General features: G+C 43.0%; 1 protein-coding gene across 2 annotated transcripts; it reads right to left on the bottom strand.

Annotated features, from left to right (window-relative positions):
- Positions 1 to 901: 901 nt before the first annotated feature.
- On the bottom strand, positions 902 to 20,989 carry LOC119031410 (periostin-like). Of its 2 annotated transcripts, XM_037119859.1 has the most exons (23): positions 20,728 to 20,989; positions 19,877 to 19,975; positions 14,218 to 14,282; positions 13,937 to 14,094; positions 13,682 to 13,846; positions 13,434 to 13,580; positions 13,197 to 13,338; positions 12,365 to 12,577; positions 12,134 to 12,268; positions 11,849 to 11,997; positions 11,264 to 11,400; positions 9,794 to 9,924; positions 9,551 to 9,681; positions 7,758 to 7,860; positions 6,942 to 7,009; positions 6,800 to 6,845; positions 6,678 to 6,713; positions 4,648 to 5,088; positions 4,517 to 4,549; positions 2,726 to 2,770; positions 2,134 to 2,220; positions 1,989 to 2,024; positions 902 to 1,694 (listed from the first exon to the last, which is right to left on the bottom strand). In XM_037119859.1, exons 1-23 carry the CDS (start codon positions 20,844 to 20,846, stop codon positions 1,639 to 1,641), a joined length of 2,742 nt encoding a protein of 913 aa, XP_036975754.1. In that variant the 5' UTR covers positions 20,847 to 20,989; the 3' UTR covers positions 902 to 1,638. The 2 variants fall into 2 exon arrangements, with proteins under 2 accessions (XP_036975754.1, XP_036975755.1); XM_037119860.1 differs by lacking the exon at positions 2,726 to 2,770 and having other exon boundaries at positions 20,728 to 20,988.
- Positions 20,990 to 21,383: the final 394 nt, after the last annotated feature.

Genomic DNA, 21,383 nt, shown 5'->3' with positions numbered 1-21,383 from the left:
GCCTTGTGAGGACAAAGCAAGTGAACCCTGCACCCTCATGTTGTATATATGTGGTGATAATCTTGAAGGTCCCCTGCAAAGGGAAAAAGCCCAAAGTCCACACCAAAGGGAGTCACTCTCTCCAACAGAAAACACTGCATGTAACACATAACCTATGTGCGTCATTATGTAATAGGCATATATTATATATTATGTAATAGGCATATATATATATATATATATATATATATATATATATATATATATATATACACACACACACACACACACACACACACACACACACACACACACACACACTTCAGTCAGTCAGCAGACATCAAACACACAGTTGCTCCTGCTGTAGCTGCGTTATTTTAGATCACACTACCTTACTTGGCATGACCTGCCCTACTCTGTCTCTGACTGGCTACGCCCTGCCCGTGAAGTAATGTGCATGTGCAACTCTCATCAAAGATTGAACAGGGGTGAGATGTTTCACTCTGCAGCTAAAACGGAGCGTTCAAGACACAGCATGAAAAGGGATGCTGCAGCAAGAGCAACTGAAGAGACTGTGGACTGCTATGTTTTATATCAAAGGTCAACAACATCGTCATTGTTCAAATCATCTGCCCCCTCAAGTGGTGGCCAGGTTTTTGCACTACCAAATATTGCTAACTTTGGCTAGCTAATATTAACATTGCTACCACTGGCTATCACTGGCTAACCTTAATATACGCTAGCTAGCTTAGGGCAGTATATAGCATGTTGGGTGCATTCTATAGAACTCAACCCTTTTTTGTCCATAAACTGACAACAACCAAAACTATTGTTACTGATTGTTACACATACATACCCTTGCCTTACTATAATAAAAATTTGTTATGGGTAAACATGATAAACAAATGAAATAAGATCAGAATTCTGAGTCAATATGCACATTTTATTTACACATTTATTTGCCACATTGTTTTTGAGGTAAAAAAAAAAAAAAAAAAGAATGACAGAAGAACAAAGATTTTGAGGCCTGATTGCACAAGAACATATACAAGTCAGGCTCACGTTTGACAGCATGAAACATTTTGTTGAAGGGGGGAATGAAAAACATTCACAGAAGCAGAAAAGAATGACGGAAATCTGTATAAAAATCCACTGTAATTTTTAATTACCATGTGGTAATTTACAGAGGTACAGTACAGCATCTAAGATAGCAAAACACTGTTTGACACTGTTTTTTTTGTCATCGAAATGCATCCAACTTACAGAATGCGAGCACCATAAAAGCATACAAAAATCCTCCCCAAACCATCAGTTTGCAAAGTGACAGGATTAAAAAATAAAGAAATCCTTTAAAAAAAAGTATATCTCGCCTTACACACCATCCAACCCGCAGCAAGTTCATATTTCCCTTACACACTTAGTCACATGAAGGGTATTCTAATTTCATTGCTAGTACACATCATACCTATCACATACAGTATGGTCTAGATGGTGTAGTAAACAATCATTCTTATTGGGGGTTTGAACAAAGAATTAGCTAGATTGATTGGATCTCTCCCTATTGGTCCACAGTTTTCAATCCTCCAGCACTCGACCAGGAGCTCTGGAGATGCATTCAGTCTCTGCGGTGAGCCCGAAGGTGTTCTCTCCCACTTGGATTCACTCCCTTGGCTTGTGGTGACGCCTGACCAGCCTTGTTCTCCTCCTCATTCCAGCTGTCGAAGAGGAGACAGAGTTAATGGAGGGTATAGGATGTGTGAGCGAATACAGAGACAAAAGGAAACATGTCGAGGAAGTAAGATACGAGACCTGTGAAGAATAGGTGGAAGCACTTCAAGGTAGATAACGGACAGAGGAAAAAATTGTACAAGTGAAGGGGAAAATCCAACAGTGACAAGATAGAAAGGTGATGCTCGCTGCTCAGATTTTCCAGCAGTGATTATGTGGTTTTTGGCAAACTCTTTTTTAATCTGATCCAACATTGGTGTTGATGAGTGCGTCATTCTTACCTGGAGCTTTCCTGGCAGCAGCGAATCTACCTCCCTCTGCCAAACGAAGAGACGAGACAGTCAGTCAGTGCACTTGGGCACGCGCACATGCAAGCACAACGCCAAGTGGCAGCTCAAAGCAGGTCTGAAGTTTACGAGAATTCACCTCTAATGATTTTGGTAATTCTCTCTGATTCCTCTTCGATCAGATTTGGGTTCCCGTGGATGGTGGTGATCTTGGAGAAGTCTGGGCCTGAACGTTCAGAACAAAACCATTAGATCTGAAACGCAGAACAACTCGTGCCTCACAAAATGACGTAAAGGAGTTGCATCAGTTTTAAAGGTGCAATATATAAGAATTTTAGTTTTTTTGTGTTAAAAAAAGATCAACAGAATGTGAAGAAATAACAGCCTTGACATCTTTGTTTTGTAGTGAAAAGATATCTGCATATCTGCAAGGTTAACTGATCTTAGTAGCTAATAGCAGCTACTGTTAGCAGCTTTGAACGGTCACTATGGTAAAATGCTTCCCTTTAAATGTTTGGAGTATGAATTCGACAGGTGGCCAATCTTACACATTGCACCTTCAAAGATGAATCATATTCTCTTTTCCACCTTGAACTAACCATTTATCTAGTATAAATTTTAAAAAATAATACAAATGAAATACACTTACATGATTATTTCAGGGTGGAAATGACACACACATAATGAAAGACACCTGTTTGATATAAAGAGTTTGTGTATGGAGACCCTACCCTCAATGATATAAGGTTCGTTCCCGGTGGTGTATCCGGCTCCACCTTCAGACGGGCAGCGGAGAAGGGTGTTGAAAGTCACTTAACGACTTAGCAACTGTACTGACTGACAGATGAACAGACTGACAGGTACATACACCCGGCAAAACACCTCCTCCGCCACCGCCAACACAAAGTCAAGCACAGATGTGCGGTATTTATGAGCACATACACATACACACAGAAAAAATCCACAGGGTGCAAAGTAAAGGTGTGCAGGGGGGGGTTGGGCACTCAGCTCAGAAAAAGAGAGCAGATTCTTTTTCTTAGCCCACTTTTAAGCTGCAAGTGCCAGTGAAGCAGTTGTAGCACCCCTGAATGGCACATTATACTTTGCGCACTGCTCACGCATCACAGCTGTATGAAGCAGAGGATGAGTAACAATAGGATTCCTGCCCAAGAAGAGCACTGAGAGGGAGATGAATAAAGGATAAGTGGTGAGAAGGGCAGGAATCCAAATCATGGTGCACGGAGGGAAGTAGGAGAACATGAGCAAAATCGTGAGCCTTATCTGTATGTATCTATGTATGCCTAGACTGTAGAACTCAACCACCTCCCTTTGTCTTTACTTGGCCTATTCAAACGTCATAAACCAGAGTGAGCTTTTGATGTCTGACATGCTGGCTGGCCAGAGCTTGTCACAATCTTGAAATACAGAGTGTTTAAAAGAGTGTTCTCTTTGTAAAACATGTCTGGCTGCCCATTGCTGATGCACGTTATTACACATGATTTGTGATTCTCCTCCAATACCAGAGCCAGGAGGCAACATAACTGCTCCGGCTGTTAAACATTCATTGGCTCTGGTTTTATTAACTGGCCTGCTCCATGAGCCTTACTGTAATGAGAATATAGGCAAGTAGGACTGTTTTGAATAGGGAAATAGAGTTAAGTATAATCATATTGAAATGTTTTCATGTTTTCAGGATGATTAAAAATATTACAGTTCACATTGTTATGTGACTGATTGTGGTTCCCTCTAACCTTTGACCATTATGAATCAGCTGAATGGGTCCAGTCAGCGATAAAAGCTCATCTTGGGTAAATCCGACTTTGCCTATATTCATTGGCAGCCATTGCTGGGTCTGTTTTGCCTTTTCTCAGGCAACAATTCGGCCGTATACGTTGATGACTTTCATTGATGTTACCATAGCCTTTTTGCTTGCTAACAGTGAAACTATGGCCCCAGAAATTGATGTGACGGATGTACTGTGCTGTTTTAATCCTGTCAGATGTGCAACAGATGCTTAGTTTTACAGGTCAACGTGGATCAAGAAGTGTAGAAACTGAGAAGACAGGCTCAAGCAGCAACAGAGAAACTCTGGCTGGCATTTAGCCAAACAAAGCAGCGCTGGATATAAACCATCTGGGTATATGGTTTGTCTTCTAACCACTAGTGGTAAGCCAAAGTGCTAGCCTTTAAGATACAGCTAGAAACCAACAGCCAACATAAACAAAGTTCTTCTTTGATATTACATGATCATTGGAACATGGGAAAAAATTACATTTACCAACCTATAAATTACCCATAAATGACACAAAAAAGTTGCCTTTATGGTCGAAATGGCGCACGCCATAAAAATGACGTGTCCGAGAACCTAATTGATGATCACCGAGGAAACATGAGATATAATGTGAAATGAAATTCACAGGAACGACGCTCAGTTAACTGTGGTCAATGGGACCTTGGATGCATTGGTTAAAAAAAAGCTGTTAGACGATGCCATCATGCTCTCAGGGTTGACAGAAACTGACCTGCAATCGGTTTTCCCTCCGCATCAACTCCACCTGCGTGAAATCAAATGTTGTGTGTCATCAAATCGACGTGAAGCCCAGTTTGTATCTTTTAACGTAATAATTTTCACTCACAAAACGAATGATCCTACCTTCGATAACTCTTGTGACCTTGGTAATGGAAGGCTGCCCTGCAATGACCCTGGTTACTTTGGTGAGGGAAGGATCTCCCGTGCCGACCCTGGTGGTTGTGGAAGCATCTCCCTTGATGACCCTAGTTACTTTAGTGAGTGAAGGATCTCCTGTGCTGACCCTGGTGGTTTGGAAATCACCTCCCTCGATGACCCTGGTCACTTTGGTGATGGAAGGATCTCCCATGCCGACTCTGGTGGTTATGGAAGCATCTCCCCCGATGACCCTAGTTACTTTTGTGAGGGTAGGATCACTCTCGACAACCTGGGTTACTTTGGTGATGGTAGGTTCTCCCTCGATGACCACCTCAGTGACTATTGGCTCCGTCTCAATGACTCTTGTTACCTTGGTGATAGTGGGTTCGCTCGTCTCGATGCGCCTGGTCACCTTTACTTCAGGGGCTGTAGAGAAGGACAGATGCATGAGTATCCCATGAAACGGCTGTCAGAGTGCTGTGCGACTCAACATATATTGTTATGTGTTTTGTCAAAACACATAGCAGCATATTGCTGGAATAAAAAGGAAAGGCTTGAATAACAGTTGCTAATGAGCTCCATGGTCCAATGAACTGCTGCCGTTGAATAGATTTAATTTTGAGACATCGCATCACTTACATTTTTTATATTCTGTCACCTAACACTTGCTGGTTGTCTCCCAATTTGAAAATGATACAAAAGGGATAAAATTGACACGTTGCATTATCCTTTAACACATTTGCCTCCGGTCAATGGACTCCCATCTGTGACCACATACCTCCTCAAAACCCCCCCTCTTTTGAATCAGCTTCGAACAGAAAACTTGAGCCAAAGACATTCTTTCACTTCTTTTATATTTCTGCCTCTGAGCGATGATTTTTTAATATGACAGTATTTATACGTGCTATAAAGAGATGAAAGCTGACAGATGTGTGTTTGTATCAGAGGCTCTCTGATCTGAAGTACTCTTGATATGTAGCCTACTCCTGTAATCAGAGCCAGGACTCGCGTCTGTCATTCAGACAACTCATTAAGGGATTTGGGTGATTTTTGCTTAAAACTGGGGCTGCACTGCCAGGATACATGACCCAAATGATTGATTATTCCACCTATTACCAAAATGTTAAATATGATTTAATGATTTAATTTATCATTGTGTGTGTGCGAGCAAGAGCACAAGTGTGTATTCTGCACAGCTTTAAGACCACATGTGCAGTTTGTTATTTTCTCACAGGTTTTATTTCTTGCTCCTCCTGCAGATTACAAGTACAACTTCTTGAAATTGCAATTTAATTCAAGACTCTTAAACAATAAATCAACATAAAGAATCGTTTGTATGCTTTAGCAAGATGAGCTAATCCTCCTATTATAGCAAGTTGATGTATTAATCACATCCTAGGAGCAGTTATGCAATTATCTGATGGTATCGCAGAAAAGTTTCTGTACTTTTAGAAAACCTCTAACATAGCTGCTCTCATGGAAACTATGAACACAATGCCAACAGTTGTAGAAAATAGAAATCATTATAGTTTTATCAAGTTTAATGTACTTCCATACAATTTAAGAGACCCCTAAAAATCAAATCTCTCCAGTCCATACCATGCACCTAAATACTTTTGAACAGTCAAACACCATCTCTCCTATGTTACCCAATACACAAGGCTTGCTTCCATCTGTATGGAAGTGCACTGGACTCGGGCCCAACTTAACGAACAACATCCAAGATTCCTCTATGGTCTCTGACTCTGATATGCTTTGACAGCCTAATTACCTCATCCCTGAAGGAGCTGATTAAATTTACCAAGGGGCCCAAGAGGACTTAAGCAACAGTGAGAGTGGATAACCAGAGGAAACAAAAAGAGGTCTCAGTGGAGCGATGACATGTATGTATCACACATGTGGCTGCAGGTTTCACTTGAACAACAGATGTACATTTTTGAACAGACAGGACATGAATAGAATTGATTGCCTTTCATAATAACCGGTAACATAACTTACACTGATAGCAGTCTCACCTGTTTCGATGTAATGTGTAGTTGTGATGACCCTCTCTGTGAAGTAACACACGTAGCTTTAGTTGTTGGAAATGCAAAACATTCACGTGTCATACAGTGACAGTGGCACAACGGACACTTACTGAGGAAGGTGAGTGGGATCTCAGTATATGTGAATCCAGAAACGAACTGAAGAAAAGAGAGGATGAAAGGTATTAGGCACATGCGATAACAGAAACCCACTCTTCAATCTGTCAGACACGTGTGTTTTCTTCCTTTCTTTACCTTTATCTGGATGTACCTAATCAGCTTCTTCAGGAGAACCAGGAGGTCCTGGCGGCCCACGGGAAGGTCTGTAAGTAATATAAATCATCAGAAGAAAGTAATGCATCCCAATGCAGAGCGCACATTGCATGGATATATAATAATGCAGCTCATGGGTTTTCAAAATCAATTAACTGTGGGCCTCCTCTGAGACAAAGCTTGGATAAAGGCAACCTCTCAACCCTGCCATAGTTTATCTGCTTAGTTTTGCTCAATTACTGGATGCAGATGGGATCAGATCTCATAGACACTCAGCACGTCAGCCAAGACGGCATAATATTGCTGTTTGGCATAACTCCAGACTACATTAAATGTATGAAAAGTTCACCCCAAGGTATTTATTGTTTCTGACTCTAGTCAGAAGTGGGAAAAATGGTAAAATTCCCCCAAATTAACATATGCTTGGACTGTCTCTTTAACCAAAAACAAGCTAAAAATTAGGATCCAGGTTGCCTTCAAATGTTATATGAATATGTTATATGAATTTGACAAGCAAGTCATTGTGTCATGATTCAAAACAAATAAACATTTCTTGACACATAAATGTAATATCAACTCAGAATATCTATCCTATTTATCCTTTAGTTGAGATATGACATTTTTCATTTTTAACAGGAATGTTTAAAGCTAAAAAAACATTTTTATGTATTTTTAAGCATTTAGCTTATCTAACTAAGTTATGTTAATTATATCACGATAAACTAAAACTGCAGCTGCTCCTACTGACACTGATTTACATCTTGTATGTTTGAAGCCACTGATGTCGACCGTCCTCACCTGCGGGATACAGAACATTCTTCACCACGTGGATCACGCCGTTTGTTGCCATCAGGTCACTGTCCGGCACATCCACAGAGTTGACATTGATAGAGTTGTTTACCTGGATAAAACAAAGAAAACTATGTTTTTCAGGGGTATACATGTTATAAGTTTGTGAGTTATGTCAACTAGTGCCTTAAAAAAACATACCCAGACATATATTTTCTGAGACATCTAAATGAGGCTTTTAAGACATTTTTTAAAAATAGTTTGACATGTGAGGTCTTGAGGTGAGGTCAGACTTAATAGGATTCACAGGCAGCGTGCTCCATTGTTGGAAGTGAGATCTGGGGATTTCCATTCGTGATTAATTTCCTGCAATTTAATTGCGTCTGCGGAGGTGACTGATGGTCCACATGGTGACGAAGTATGGGGTTGATTTTCTCTCTGCTCTGCCTCACCCACTCACCCACCACATTAAGCCAAATCATTCGCAGTTCAGACTCAAACAACTTTTTAAAACCCGAACCAAACATTCCCATGAATCACTGTCGCCTCTCTTGTTCTTTTGTACTGACTGAGTCCTTAATCTCCCCCTCTAATGTTGTCAAACATGCTTTCCTCCGTCCATTAAGGAAGTCCTGCAGGCCCGATATGAGACATTTGCTGATAATAGCATGATAAGAGCAAGAGAGAGAAAGAGACGCAGGGCAAAATTGAGGTAATGGGCGAAGTAATAATAAAGCCGACATAGTCTGACGAGCAGGAGCAAGGCAGACAGGGGAAAATGGCTGGTGGAGGGCTTTAGAATGGGGAGCGTCGGATTAATACAGAGAGTGGGCGATGATGGAAAAGACAGGAAGCCAGGTTCTATTACTTCTGGCCTTCCTCCAGTAGATTCAGCTTTTGAAGTTATAGATTAGCATCGCCTCTTTGATGCTATTGTTCACATGAGAACATGGGGGAAAGATTGGGTTTAAGACTCACAATGGAGGCTCTGAGAGGAGAATTAATGCTGGTTTTGTGTGGTCACTCAAACGACGATGAACTTTTAACTGGTTATGAGTCTTAATTCAACAGTGATGCCTTTTATGAGCTATTGGGTTATTTCTATATGCTCATTCTTATTGCATGTCCACTACTTCCAAAACTAATACACCAATGCACCAGCCAGATGAAGATCTTTATGAAACCAGGTGGGTGTGCTGATGTTGCTTTTGTCCACAGGGGTCGCCAGAATCAACACAAAAGGAAATATCTGTGTAGATGCTTTAAAACAGGGGCTGCCAATCTTTTTGAGTAATATGGAGGGCCACTTGTTTCATAGAATAGTTCCAAATTATCTAAATGTGCTCAGTTTCCTGTTAAATAATGAATGGGTCGCCAAATATTCTTGGGCCCGGCCAAGTAAAGTAATGTGATGTCATGTTAAAGGAAAGAGTCTACACCATGTTGACGACTGACGTTTTAAAACTTGCAACTTACAAAATAAGAAAGTGCTCTTCAAAAAGAAAAAAAAAAATCAACCCTGGGTATTTACTGCTCTATTTCTTCCTCAACTGGCATATTCCTACATTTCAGAGATGCCAATTCTCAATAAGGGGTGGGCTGAAATTAAAATCTAGCTGGCAGGCAGCTAGTTTTCGGGGAATAATTGTGGTTGCACAAACAAAACAGCCTTGAGTTGTTGGATTTCGTGTGCTGATGCATCTGCTGGTGATGGGATAGTTGAACCATTCAGTCAATCAGTCGTTCTCTTTCATTCTGCTGACAAAAAACAGACACCGAAAATGATGGTTGATTGCACATACAGACAAAACTTGCAGGTTGTTGCCCTGGAGGGTTTTGAGCAGATTGGTGACTCCTCCCTCTAATCCTCCATTGATGAAGACCCCATTACTGAAGTGGTAGAGCAGGATGACCCTCAGAGCATTCACGTCACCTGTCGGTGGAAACACAAGGCCAACATGTTTTCACGATGTAATGGATATCAAGATTTCTCTTCAAAAAGACGGATGCCCGGAAAGATGGGTTCATGTCGTTGGGGTACTCACTTTTGAGCAGATCAAAGTCTTCTCTAGTGAGGCCTTCAAAGGCATCGTCCGTTGGTGCAAAGATGGTGAAGGAGCCCTCCTGCTTCAGCAGATCAGTCAGGCCTGCTGTCTCAATTAGGGACAGGAAAATCCTACATTCATTCAAATAAAATAAAAGAAAGGAAACAAGACACACATCAGTCCACACCATCCACACAAGAGCAATGTTAAGGTTGAATTATTTAAGTTCAAGCTTCAAGGGAAGGATCATATGAGTCACGCCTTTGGGTTTTTTTGGTGTTATTTTTAAACATAATGATCAGTGACCACACATAAGGCGTTCCTCTCACCCTGCGAATGTCCACTTTTTTTCAAAACCAGTTCTGCTGTCAGTTTCATTTTCATCACAGTGAAAACGACTGTTTTAAGAATGCGCAAACTAGGAAATCAGGGAAAGGCACATGGAACATGAAACCTGCGCTGTGAGGAGATCCGATTGTATTTCACGTTTGGCCAGAATCCCCCCCCCCCCCCCCGCGTGTTGCTCATTTCAGACAGGAGGATTATGGGATTGGCAGCTTGATGTGATGGAGTTCGGGGATTTGTGTGTGACCCGTGTTGCATGTGTGGTCCCACTGAGTCACACATCTGCTTCCTCAGTTATTCATCATCAGCCTTAAACCAGTGCCAATATCTGGCATAGGGTCAGAAAATGTGAAATGTGTGCAGTCGGGCTTTGCCGCTGACATTTCATTTTATTGTGATGTTATTGTTCTTGGACCACGACTAAATGTACCCCTTTTCCTGTGTTTAGTCTGCTCCCCCTTCTTTTTGTTTGTATGATAAGTCTTTGCTCTTTGTGTACATAAAATCCTATTTCTGCCTAATTCCACTCACATCAGACACAATTGTACTGTGGTCACAAACAAAAACCACGGGCTAAGGCACATTGAACCAAAGATGGTCTATAACGAAAGATGACTCATTATAAGCTGCACTATGGTAGGCAGTGTTTCCCACACATGGACTTCACTTGGCTGGGCCTCTGCAGTATATTTATCCATTAAGTATATTTGATGACCCTTTACCACGTTTCAACTTTAGATTTTTATCTGCCGGAGTGAATGATGCCATATGCGATCATTTGACTAGGTGTCTGTCAATCAATCTGTGATTGTGATGCAACCTTCTATATTCAGTACAGACCTTCTTATGCCATTGTGCCATACAAGCTAGTGAGTGCACCTGATTGTTTCGATACATGTAAGTTATGTAATTCATGACAAGCTTTGTCCAAATGCTAACCTGTTGTTGTGAAAACGGAATCGAGGCTAAAGTGTGTTGAACTGAGCTATGGTGTCTCTTTTTAATGGTCTTTTTAAAGTGTTTCAAAGTCATGACAGCAAATATATGAAAATCAATGAGAGAAACAAAGAGTACATTTGTTCTGATGTAAAAACCAATACATGACAAATGAAATGTAGGTCTTACTTGAACCGTCCATCCGTGGTCAGGCGCTCGTACATTGTTTTCTCCGCAGGTTTGATGATGGACCTCATGACATGGAGGGCACCATTGCTCCCCTCTTTGCTGCCACGCACCATGCATGAATTTTCTATGCACACAGCCTAACAAAGAAGATAATTCAGAGAGCAGGGTTACACATCTTGAAAGTCAACGTACACATCTGGTAACTATTTCGCCTGTGGAAGGGGGACTGCGACACCGTCCTGTTTGATTACAGTCAATCAAAAGAGGAATTGCTATGGGGGAATTCAACCAGCTGTTTCTAATGTTAGAGCCACCAGAGCAGAAACACACTTCATCTGCTGAACTAATTAGCTGTTTTATTGCATATGTTTACAGTTGAAATGCAGGAGAATCATGTTAACACTCAAACAAGAGGCCTCGTAATGACGTTCAGATTTCTACAAAAGAAGCCGCCGCTGTCCATTGTCTTTCCATCACTTCTTATTTACGCCTCTCCCCCCAGCTCCTCTCTGATGCCGTTTGACTCTGATGCAAAAACAGAAACAAACACACACACACACACACACACACATACATAGCTCTTACAGTGCGGTAAATGAAGACTCGGAGCAGTTTGCCAGCCAACGTTTCCAGCAGCTGTCCATTGTAGAGTTCGCTAAGTGTGACTTTGAGCTTCAAGATGTGGTTTTCCAAAATGTATTTCAGGACGCTCTGGTCCGTTGACATCACCTCCTCTGACAAACACACAGAAAAGTGATAGATTTTGAACTGAGAAAGGCAAGATACACATTTTTCCTGTACATTCTCTCCCGAGGTTGAGTCACTGTGCCAATCTGATGCCAACCAGAACTCAATCAGAAATCAACTCACTCGTGAAGGCATCGTCGACAGGAGCAAGGAGCGTGTACTCCGTTTTCGGACCCAAAACGGAAGCCAATCCCAGTTCTGACACCATATCGCTGAAAGTGCTCTGAGACTGTCCCATCAGCGCCAACCCATCCTTGGCTGACATGGATCAAATAAAGATGACATGCTGATGATCACAGATGCAAGATAACTGGAACAAATGTTAGCATTCAGTGTGGGAGGAGTTGGATTTACCTGAGTCGGGGACGAGCACCCGGTCGATGAGGTGGATGACGCCGTTGGTGGTGACGATGTCCTTCTTCAGCACCATCTTGATGCCGTTGACTGTCAGACTGTCGCCATCGCAACCGATCTCAATGGTGCTGCCCTCAGCGGTCTCATACACTGACCCTGCCATGATTGCTTCTGAACACTGGACACTGTTCAGCAGGTGGTAGTTCACCAATGCTGGGTAGGTGGGTTGAATGAGAGGGGGGGGAGGATTAGAAAAAGTCGCTGATCTGATCACACCTGTTTCCTGTAGTTAATTTTGTAATCAGGTGACACAATCCAGGGTGTACAGCTGTAGTCATTACTCAATACACATTGCATATGGACAACTGTGAACATTGTTTCAGCTCTTTGAGAATTATTTAGGCACTTCTGTCAGCAGTAGGATATTGGATTACACCTCAGAGTGAGTCCAACTGTCAAACAAAACAAGCAAAAACTGGCCTGCAAAAGTAATGCGATGACAACATGAAAAACGATTCCAAACCCACTAGAAATTGAATACAATCAGTGTCAGCCTGCAGGGCCAAATGACTCTGTAGCCTCAGTAGAAACAAGGCACATGGCACTATTTCATCTTTACTTTGGCTACTTTTGCTATTCTAACATGGTTGGTCTAATAGCTTGTTTGCAAAGTGTCTGAGAATTTATCTGAGGTTTTATTGTGCTCCAAGAGGGAGCAACTCACCAAGGACTTGCAAAAAACATGCTACCAGAGGTTCATGGCTGGCCAGTGAATCAGCAAATAAGTAGATAAGCTGCCACTGTGAAGTCATCATTAGTGTATCACAGGTACCTGCAATAACAGCCTTGTCCTCCATGATGCGGTTCAGGTAGCCTGGGCTCAGTTTGTCAAAGGCTTCATTAGTTGGAGCGAACACAGTGTAGTGGCCGGCCTGGTCCAGCTTGTCCATTATACCAGAAGCCAACGCTGCAGCCTGGGCAATGCATAAAGTAAGTCAAATGTAATGTTGGCTTTTGTAAGCCCTTTTCAGAGATCAGCTTATTTACACACAATGCTCATTTTACATACACTGAATGAGGAGAGCTCATCGGTGACATCCAGGACTTCCTTGATGGTGCTGCCCACAGCACTGATGACCCGATCGATGACATGGACCACACCGTTTGTGGCCACCTGGTTACCATGGATGATCCTGGCACAGTTCACTGTCACAATCTTCAAGGAGAGGGAATTTTGCAAAAAGCCAAGTCCATCATTTGGGTCACAGGATTCTGTAGACATTAAGATTCAGCCATGCAATCTGTGCGTAAACTGACCCCATTGGAGTAGTGGTTGATGTAGAGCCCCAGGTCATTGTACATTGATGTGACGGACATGTCGTTCTTCATGTCCTTGGTCAGAAGACGGTGGTTCACCATGTGGAAGTGAAGAGCGTTGTACAGCTCGATGTTCACATTTCCCACCAGTGCAGCACGTACATTCTGGGGGGGAAATCACAACCGTCGTTAACAGCCAATAAGCGTGTTCATTTATATTCCCTCAGAGAAGTGCCAAACCTTTAGTCTACTTACAGAGTCCAGCTGATCCCAGGCTTCATTGCTTGGCGCAAACATGGTGAAGGAGCCTTTGCCTTCAATTTCCTCTCTCAGTTTTGACATGTCAGCATATTGCTGTGTGGTCGTAGCCTTTACAAGTCCCAGCGTACCATACACATGATCAATGGGAGCCACTAGGGAGGAAAGCAAAGGAATCGTTCACACTCAGACACGGACCGGTCTAATACCAGCACACTGAAATGTTGAACTCAATTTGAATCAATCCTTATCATAAGACTGTGGTAAAAGCCACATACCTGCGGGGCATCCTCTCATGCCCTCCAGCTTCATGTACCCGGGACAGCACTCGTAAAGGACCACACTTTCCAAAACAAAACAAAAAAAAAAATAGGAAGAACATGTTAGACCACTGATGATGAAAATGATTAATTATTGTACAGCATCTAAAAAAAGAATGATATCTATGGAGTCAGAGAGCAGTAAATTATGCTAATTTGCTGTTTGTACAACAGCAAAAAGAGAAAAGCAACATAGCAAGATGCACTGGTGCCCTTCCTGGTGCCCAACATGTTCGAAATAATGCAAGCGAAAGTGCCCCTTTTGGATGTCCCTATGATAGATCAAACATGATAAACTGCCCTCTTTGGTATAAATGTGTGACACCTTCCTGTGCTCTGGTGCCCTTTTCATTTACTTGCCCCCACCTGCCAAACATCCTGAGTCCGCTACTGGCAAGGTGCAATGTAAGTGCGTAGTGACTTCATCTGTGGGTCCCAACAAATGCAAAGAGGGACGAGCGTTTAGACGGAGAAACCACATTGGCATTTGAGACAGGAGAGCAAAGCCGGTGGGGAAACTCACTCACCACATGACAAATCCATAATTGGGCAAATCACATTTGAGAGGCGGAGCAGAGCAGAGTGACTGTTAAAACATCCCAAAACAGCGAGCGAGTCAAGGAGAATGAAACAAGACAAGAAAAACACTGTTAACATTAAAGCGGTACATTAACGCTTCCACGAGAAAACTGGCGGAGGGTGCACAACTCCCAGCAGGCCAATCAAAGAGCAAAGCTGGACTGGACTCAGAAAGCAAGACTAGAGAGGGCCAGCTGGCATTGTTTCCAATATGTCGTGCAATGGCAATAAATACAGGACAGCTTTCTCTCTTTTCAAAATGATTTTTGAATTAAAAAATAGCAGCATGTCTACAGGCCATCACACAAGTCCAATCCGACGGTCTCAGACACATTGTGGAAATGCACGGCTTCCACATTCCCGAGAAAATCTGAGCTTTACAGTATATCTCGTATTCATCTGGATACTGAAAGCATGCTAACATGAAAACCAGACACGGGCGTCTGCTCGCCTTCTGCACTTCGTCTTGGCCATTAATCTAATTCCCATGGAAGCCTCCAAGAAAAACGGAATCTTGATATACAGTCCGCTTCTTGTGCCCGTGTAAAAAAGATTTACTTTCTGGAGGTGGAAGGAACAGCTTATGAACATTTGTGAAAACACAGCCTCGAAGAAGCAGAAACATCCTGGCAGGGAGCTGAGAGGAACCTGCTAACATGGTGGAGCTACAGCTGCACGTTCCTCCATCAGTCACACTCGGTACGGTTGACGGGAGATCAGGTTGCACTTTATTGCAGTGTTGCGAATGACAGAATGAGGTGACAGGAGACTGACTGTGCAAGTTCTGTCAAGTTTAGTTTTAATGGAGGAATAAATTATGATTTTTAAAGTGCCTGTGCACTGAAAATTAACCGCAGGAGGTAATCAAGGTATAAATGTAATTGGGACGCATCCTAAGCAAGCACAAGTCTTCCGAGAGGCAAACAAACAAGCAGTGAGTCAACATTGGACGCTCGACAGTGATCCACCAGAGAAACAGCCGCATGGTCCTTGAAGGCTGGAACAACTTTAATTGGGGGTTTAACTCAAAGCACTTCATTGGGTTCCAGTTGGATCTATGAGCTGTTTGCTAACGAGGTTTACTGAGAGAGGTTTGCTTTTGAATTTATAGGTTTCCTGCTTTCTGCTTTCCCATGGAAACACCATGGGCCAATCCCATTTATATGTTTTGGATTGAACCCCTCCGCCCCTCAGCGCAGAGAATCTCCCTTAAAGACCCTCATACATGATCTGTTAATGCGGATGGTGTTTACATTACGACTGGATGTTTCCAACATGGCACCTGCCACGTGACAATCCTGGTATTGTCACCATGACATTTGCCATTTGGTGGTAAGCACTCAAATAAAAGAGCACTGCCTCATTATCTGGCTGCTAACGTTAGCTGAGCGGAGCTTAGCGGCTAACATTAGCATCCAGCGCTTCTTACTCCAACAGTCTGCACTTATGTTATAGGAGCCGTACTATCTGTAGCTATTTCATTGCGGAACTTTAATGGTATATTACTTGTATATTGCAAAAGACTAAATGTTCAATGAACTAACAAATGTGAGATAAACTTTAAATAAACTGTTGGTTTAACTATTGGTACATACACGGCAGACTGAAAAACTGAAAGTTGTGCCACTTGTGCACATAAAAGCACACTGTCTATACTTGCTATACCGTGCTTTGCTACAATATAATTACAACTCAAATATACTTAGTCTAAAATAAAATAGCAAACTTCAAGTTAAGCAGCCATTATCATACTTGAAGGGTACTGATGGTAAGTCTGGCTACAAGTATACTACAATATGAAAGCTATTAATATACTGCAACATTAAAATACTTCAAAATGAAGGACTGTCACGCACGAATCAGCAATAACCTGCACATTTTTGCAAGCTAGCAAGTTAGGTACCCGGACATCAGCAAACTGAGAGCAATTTCTTTTATGTTTGTTACAATGAAGGGACCGTAATGCGTTGAAACGACAGAGGTTTTGTGACCTTCAGTTTGGTGTGGATCCGAAAGCTCTCCACTTTTAAAAAAAAAAAAAAAAAAAAAACTTTTTTACCTCTCTATTGCAACAAGAGGACACCCTACCCCTAGAAATGAATGTGCAAAACGGAAAGAGTAGGGCTAAGTTGTCGGGGCAAAGGATGTGGAACTTGGCCAGTGTCTCTTTCTATATCTCAACTCTGTGCTTTCCCTACTGGACTCACTTCCAAAACAAATAACTGTTTGCTTGCTTTCCTGTCAATGAGGAACAGCACTGATGTGTTATGCAAGTGAAAATCCCTCCCTTCAAACAGGCACGTAAACAACCCAGAGCAACATCACTCACTTTCTCCCCATCGACTCCCTTAAATGACTCACGTGTTTTTGGCACACCCCCCTCTCTGTATCCACTTTAATCACCGTGTATGTGTTTACGGAAATGTTGACAGTGAACGCTGAAGAATCGCACCATTTTTTTTTTTTGCGCGCGCACAACACGCACGGTCCCTTATGGTGCAGTCGTCCTCTGCCCCTGACATTAATTGTCATAATGTAAAATGCATAAATACCCATGCACAGCTGTCAGGAAAGTATGAAGTCATTGCTCTCCGGCCGCGCTCTGGCAGGATAATGGATGCAGTGCAGACCAGAGAGAGAGAGCGAGCAGGCCTCTGGCAGTGTCCCTGCATGAAACCTGCTCAATGTGGCTCCCAGATGAGCAGATGTGCAAACGCGGGGCAGGAGTGCACACACACAAACACACACACACTGTACTCGCACAGAAACACTAGGTGGGGTTGGTCTGGCATCGGACACATTACGGTTTCTCTTTTTTCCTGTTATGTAATCTGCCATCAGCAGTCTCTCCTGTATCCCCATCAAATGCAAGTGGCTTTCCCAAACACTGTGCCACACATTTTCACTTTTTCTACACACACTAATGGACTCGCTGTATATTCAGATGTCATGGCTTCACCACTTCTCTTACATTACTGGTGACTGAACTTCAAACTCCATTCGCGTGTCCCGTCCGTCACCTACAGCATCGCTTTGAAAAAGAAAATTGCTTCCACCTGAACCTCCCGCAACATCACCTCAACAGATCTTTCATGGCAATTATGGCGTTAAGAAAAATCCCCGTGGAACCATTTAACTCCAGCGTGGATAATTAGAAGAACATGGCAACACGAGCATCCAGGTAATTTGCTTTGTGTTGTAGCGGTTTCCAGGAGATTCGGTCCGGGCGGCACTTGAGCCGCTGTGCCCTTGAAGCTTGTTAGAACAGCGCCTGTTCTGTATACAAGCCTGCGGGGAAGCAGCCTCGCCGTGTGGACTCAAACGACCTCTCCTAATCTCCCATCAACACCGAACCACACTCAGACACAAACCACAGCCCGGGAGGATTTCCTTCACTGCTGCTGAACAATGTCCTCACTGTGACCACACTTCTGTCTGTTTCTCCTTTAATTGCCCTATTTTTACTACGTATAACAGTGATTGTTTTGCTGTAAGTCAGTCGCTTGTTTTAGTAATGTGAACATTTTTATGTTGTTTGTTTTAAGTGTCTTTTTGTGATGCTGTCTTGGCCAGGAGTCTCTGGTAAAAGAGATCTCGAATCTCAAATGGAATATTCCTGGTAAAATAAAGGTAAAATGACTAGAAAAATAAAGATAAAAATGATGGTTGATATGTTCCCACAAGTGATGAAGGCAAAACTGTGAAATGTAGATGAATTTCCGTTTTCTTTACAACTATACCTAATCGGTGAAGGACGTAAAAGGAGGTGCATCTTTACGAGTCCAATAGACTAGTTTGTCAACCGAGGAAACCCTCGCAACCTGCCTGCTAATGCCCCCTCATATTACATTATCTTGTAAATTGCTGGGTGCCTCCTTGTAATGTTATCTCTGTATAATCCAGCTGTACCCTGTCGGGGGGGAGAAAGTGACTCACTCTCTGGGTTCAATCACCCTTTTTATCCGTTCTCTCTCTCTCTCATCTCTTTCCATGCTTTATCCCACACAGCAGCAGGTGTCACAACAGAGAAGGTCTGCATGTGTGTGTGTGTGTGTGTGTGTGTGTGTTGTTGTTGTTGCATGTGTATACTGAGAATATCCTGCTGCACGCTTTAAGTCGCCCACGGCTCCAGCTGAGCCTTACACTCCATCAACACATCAGCGGCTGCACGTCACATCTGTAATTTCATATCGGTCTGCACGTAAACCATGAGAAAATAACACTAAAGAACAAGAACAAAAACCTGTTCGTGCATGCTACTATTTTGCTTGTACCCAACATTTTGGGTTAATAACATCCTGTTTCCGATCCGAGAAAAACTATTATTTTTACAGTTTATCGCCAAACTTGGAGATAGTCGCCCGTCTCGATGTGAAACTAATGCTACTTAAGTTAAATCAGCAGCAGCCATCAATAACTCATCACCCTTTCCAAGAAGCCTGAAATCTGGTGATGCTACAGCTGCAGTGCTCTACCCTCCGTGTCAACCAGCTGCACACGGACACTCGAAGCATGAAGACGATTTTTTTGTTTTTGCTTTTTTTCTCCCAAGCACCTTCAGCGTGTCGGAGGGGGAAGTGAGGCATCAGCCACCGTTGAGAGGAGTTTACATCAACATCAAACAGGTCTCCAATAGAGGAGCTGCGGGCTACAGTCTGCGCAGCGTGCCCAGACCTGAGAACAGAGGAAGGGGTGGATGAAGACAAAGAGCAATAGATACACCGTATGTGTGAAACTGAGTATTGGGGAGATCCATTGTATGCTGGGCTCTTTGGGAGGTTCCAGTGACTCCAGACAGAAGGAGCCCGAGGGACCGGGTTCATAAGGAGCTGACCTCTGACACATGAACGCAATAAAAATAGGACAGGGTGAGGAGGTGAGAAGGTCGGTGCACGGGGTGAAAGCCATCCACATGTACAGACACAGGCAACTGGAGGTCACTGATGTTAGTCTGACTTGTTAGAAAATGTCTTTGTGCGGAGGCTTGGGCGGGGTGGGACAGTTTTGCACCTTTGGGAACCTTTGCTTAAGGACTTACGCCTTCTTGCCGCAGATGGTGCCTTTGTACCAGTTCCTACACGTGCTGAAGTACTTCTTCTTGGTCCCCATGACCTGCTGCAGGGCGCACACATTGGGCCTGTGAAGAGGGGGAGTGGGAAGCAGAGGTGGAGGAGGGAAAAGGGCAGGTGAGGAGAGTTGTGGGAGCGTATGAGGAGAGAAGAGGGGAGGGGAGGGGAGGGTAGTGGAGTGGAGACGGGATAATGAGAAGAGGGGAGGGTTTTGGTGAGTGAAGGTATGACAAAAGTAGAAGTGTTTGCAGGTAGGGAACAACTACACTTCATATCACTTATACATGCCACTGTTTCTTAACAATGAAGACCTTTATTTTGAAAAAAAAAAAAAAAGATTAAACAAAACAATAATTTGATGCTCTTTCTCTCTTGCTATCGCTATTTCTTCATAGAGGCTAACTCCAGAAAGAGAAAGTGAAGATGTTCAATCAATTTCAAAAACACCCGAACACGTCAGGCGCTCATTATTTCGTGAGAGGAGTTCATGAGCGCGAGAGACACTATTGAATTTTCCGCCATGGCTTGAATCGATATTTTTCATCAATGGTCCCAGCCCGGTTCTGAAATCCTGATCGAGCGCTCTGTCTGATTTAAAACCACCTTGGAACAGCCGCACGAATGCACAGTCCAACACATACTGCACTTCACATCTGTGCTTTACTAAACGATGCAATTTTAATGTTATCACATCCGCAGAACAGATGATTAGGATTGTTAAAACCACAAGGCTGCTATTGAATGAAAAATAAAAAAAAGTGTTCTGTAAAGTTTGCATGCATCTCTCCCCTCTCTCCATCCCCACGTCCCGTGTCCTTACCCTTCCTTCCTGGCCCGTATGCGACTGTGGGTGACAATCTTGTCATACGCCGAAGAATCCACGCTCCCCAAGGAGCAGAGTGCCACCAGCACCAGGGTCGCCACCAGCAGCCGATGCATCCTGGGAAGAGTTATCAGTCCACAAGCACACACTCCTCTCGTCCTTTCTTTTTTTTTTTTTTTTTTTTTAAAATTGCACAGGCGCACACCCTCACACACACACACACACCCCCCCCAAAAATGACACAGGAGATATGGGAGTGCGAGTGAGAGAGGGAGCTTTTATACCAACAAGTCTCTCTCTCTCCAGCACACACCCACTCTTTCTTTCTTTCTCTTTTTTTTTTTTTAACTCCCTTGCTGTCTTTTCCATACCATTACGTCCTGGTCTCACCCTCACACACCCTTCCCCTTCCGTCCAAATCCTGCCCCCAGCTCTGACTCAAGGTAACTGTCTCCCCCTTCCCTCCCTCCCTCCCTCACATGAATTTCTCTGGATTTTTTTTTTTTTTTTTTTTTTTTTTTTTTACCACCATCCCATCCCAGAGCACCGAGGACTCCCTGCTACTCAAACTTTATGTTGCTCCACACTTTAAAAGTGACATCTTGTCCTCCAGCCTGTCCTTTAAAGGTATTAGACTACTTAAGACTGTAAAG

This window comes from Acanthopagrus latus, chromosome 13, assembly GCF_904848185.1.
Source record: "Acanthopagrus latus isolate v.2019 chromosome 13, fAcaLat1.1, whole genome shotgun sequence".
NCBI lineage: Eukaryota > Metazoa > Chordata > Actinopteri > Spariformes > Sparidae > Acanthopagrus > Acanthopagrus latus.
This window is presented reverse-complemented; position numbering and strand designations above follow the sequence as displayed.

Coding starts and splice junctions, on each gene's coding strand:
- LOC119031410 (XM_037119859.1), bottom strand. CDS start 20,846: ATGCATCGGCTGCTGGTGGCGACCCTGGTGCTGGTGGCACTCTGCTCC. Junction 13,581..13,681: donor TCAACCACTACTCCAATGGG/GTCAGTTTACGC, acceptor CTCTCCTTGAAG/ATTGTGACAGTGAACTGTGC. Junction 11,998..12,133: donor TGTCGACGATGCCTTCACGA/GTGAGTTGATTT, acceptor TGTGTTTGTCAG/AGGAGGTGATGTCAACGGAC.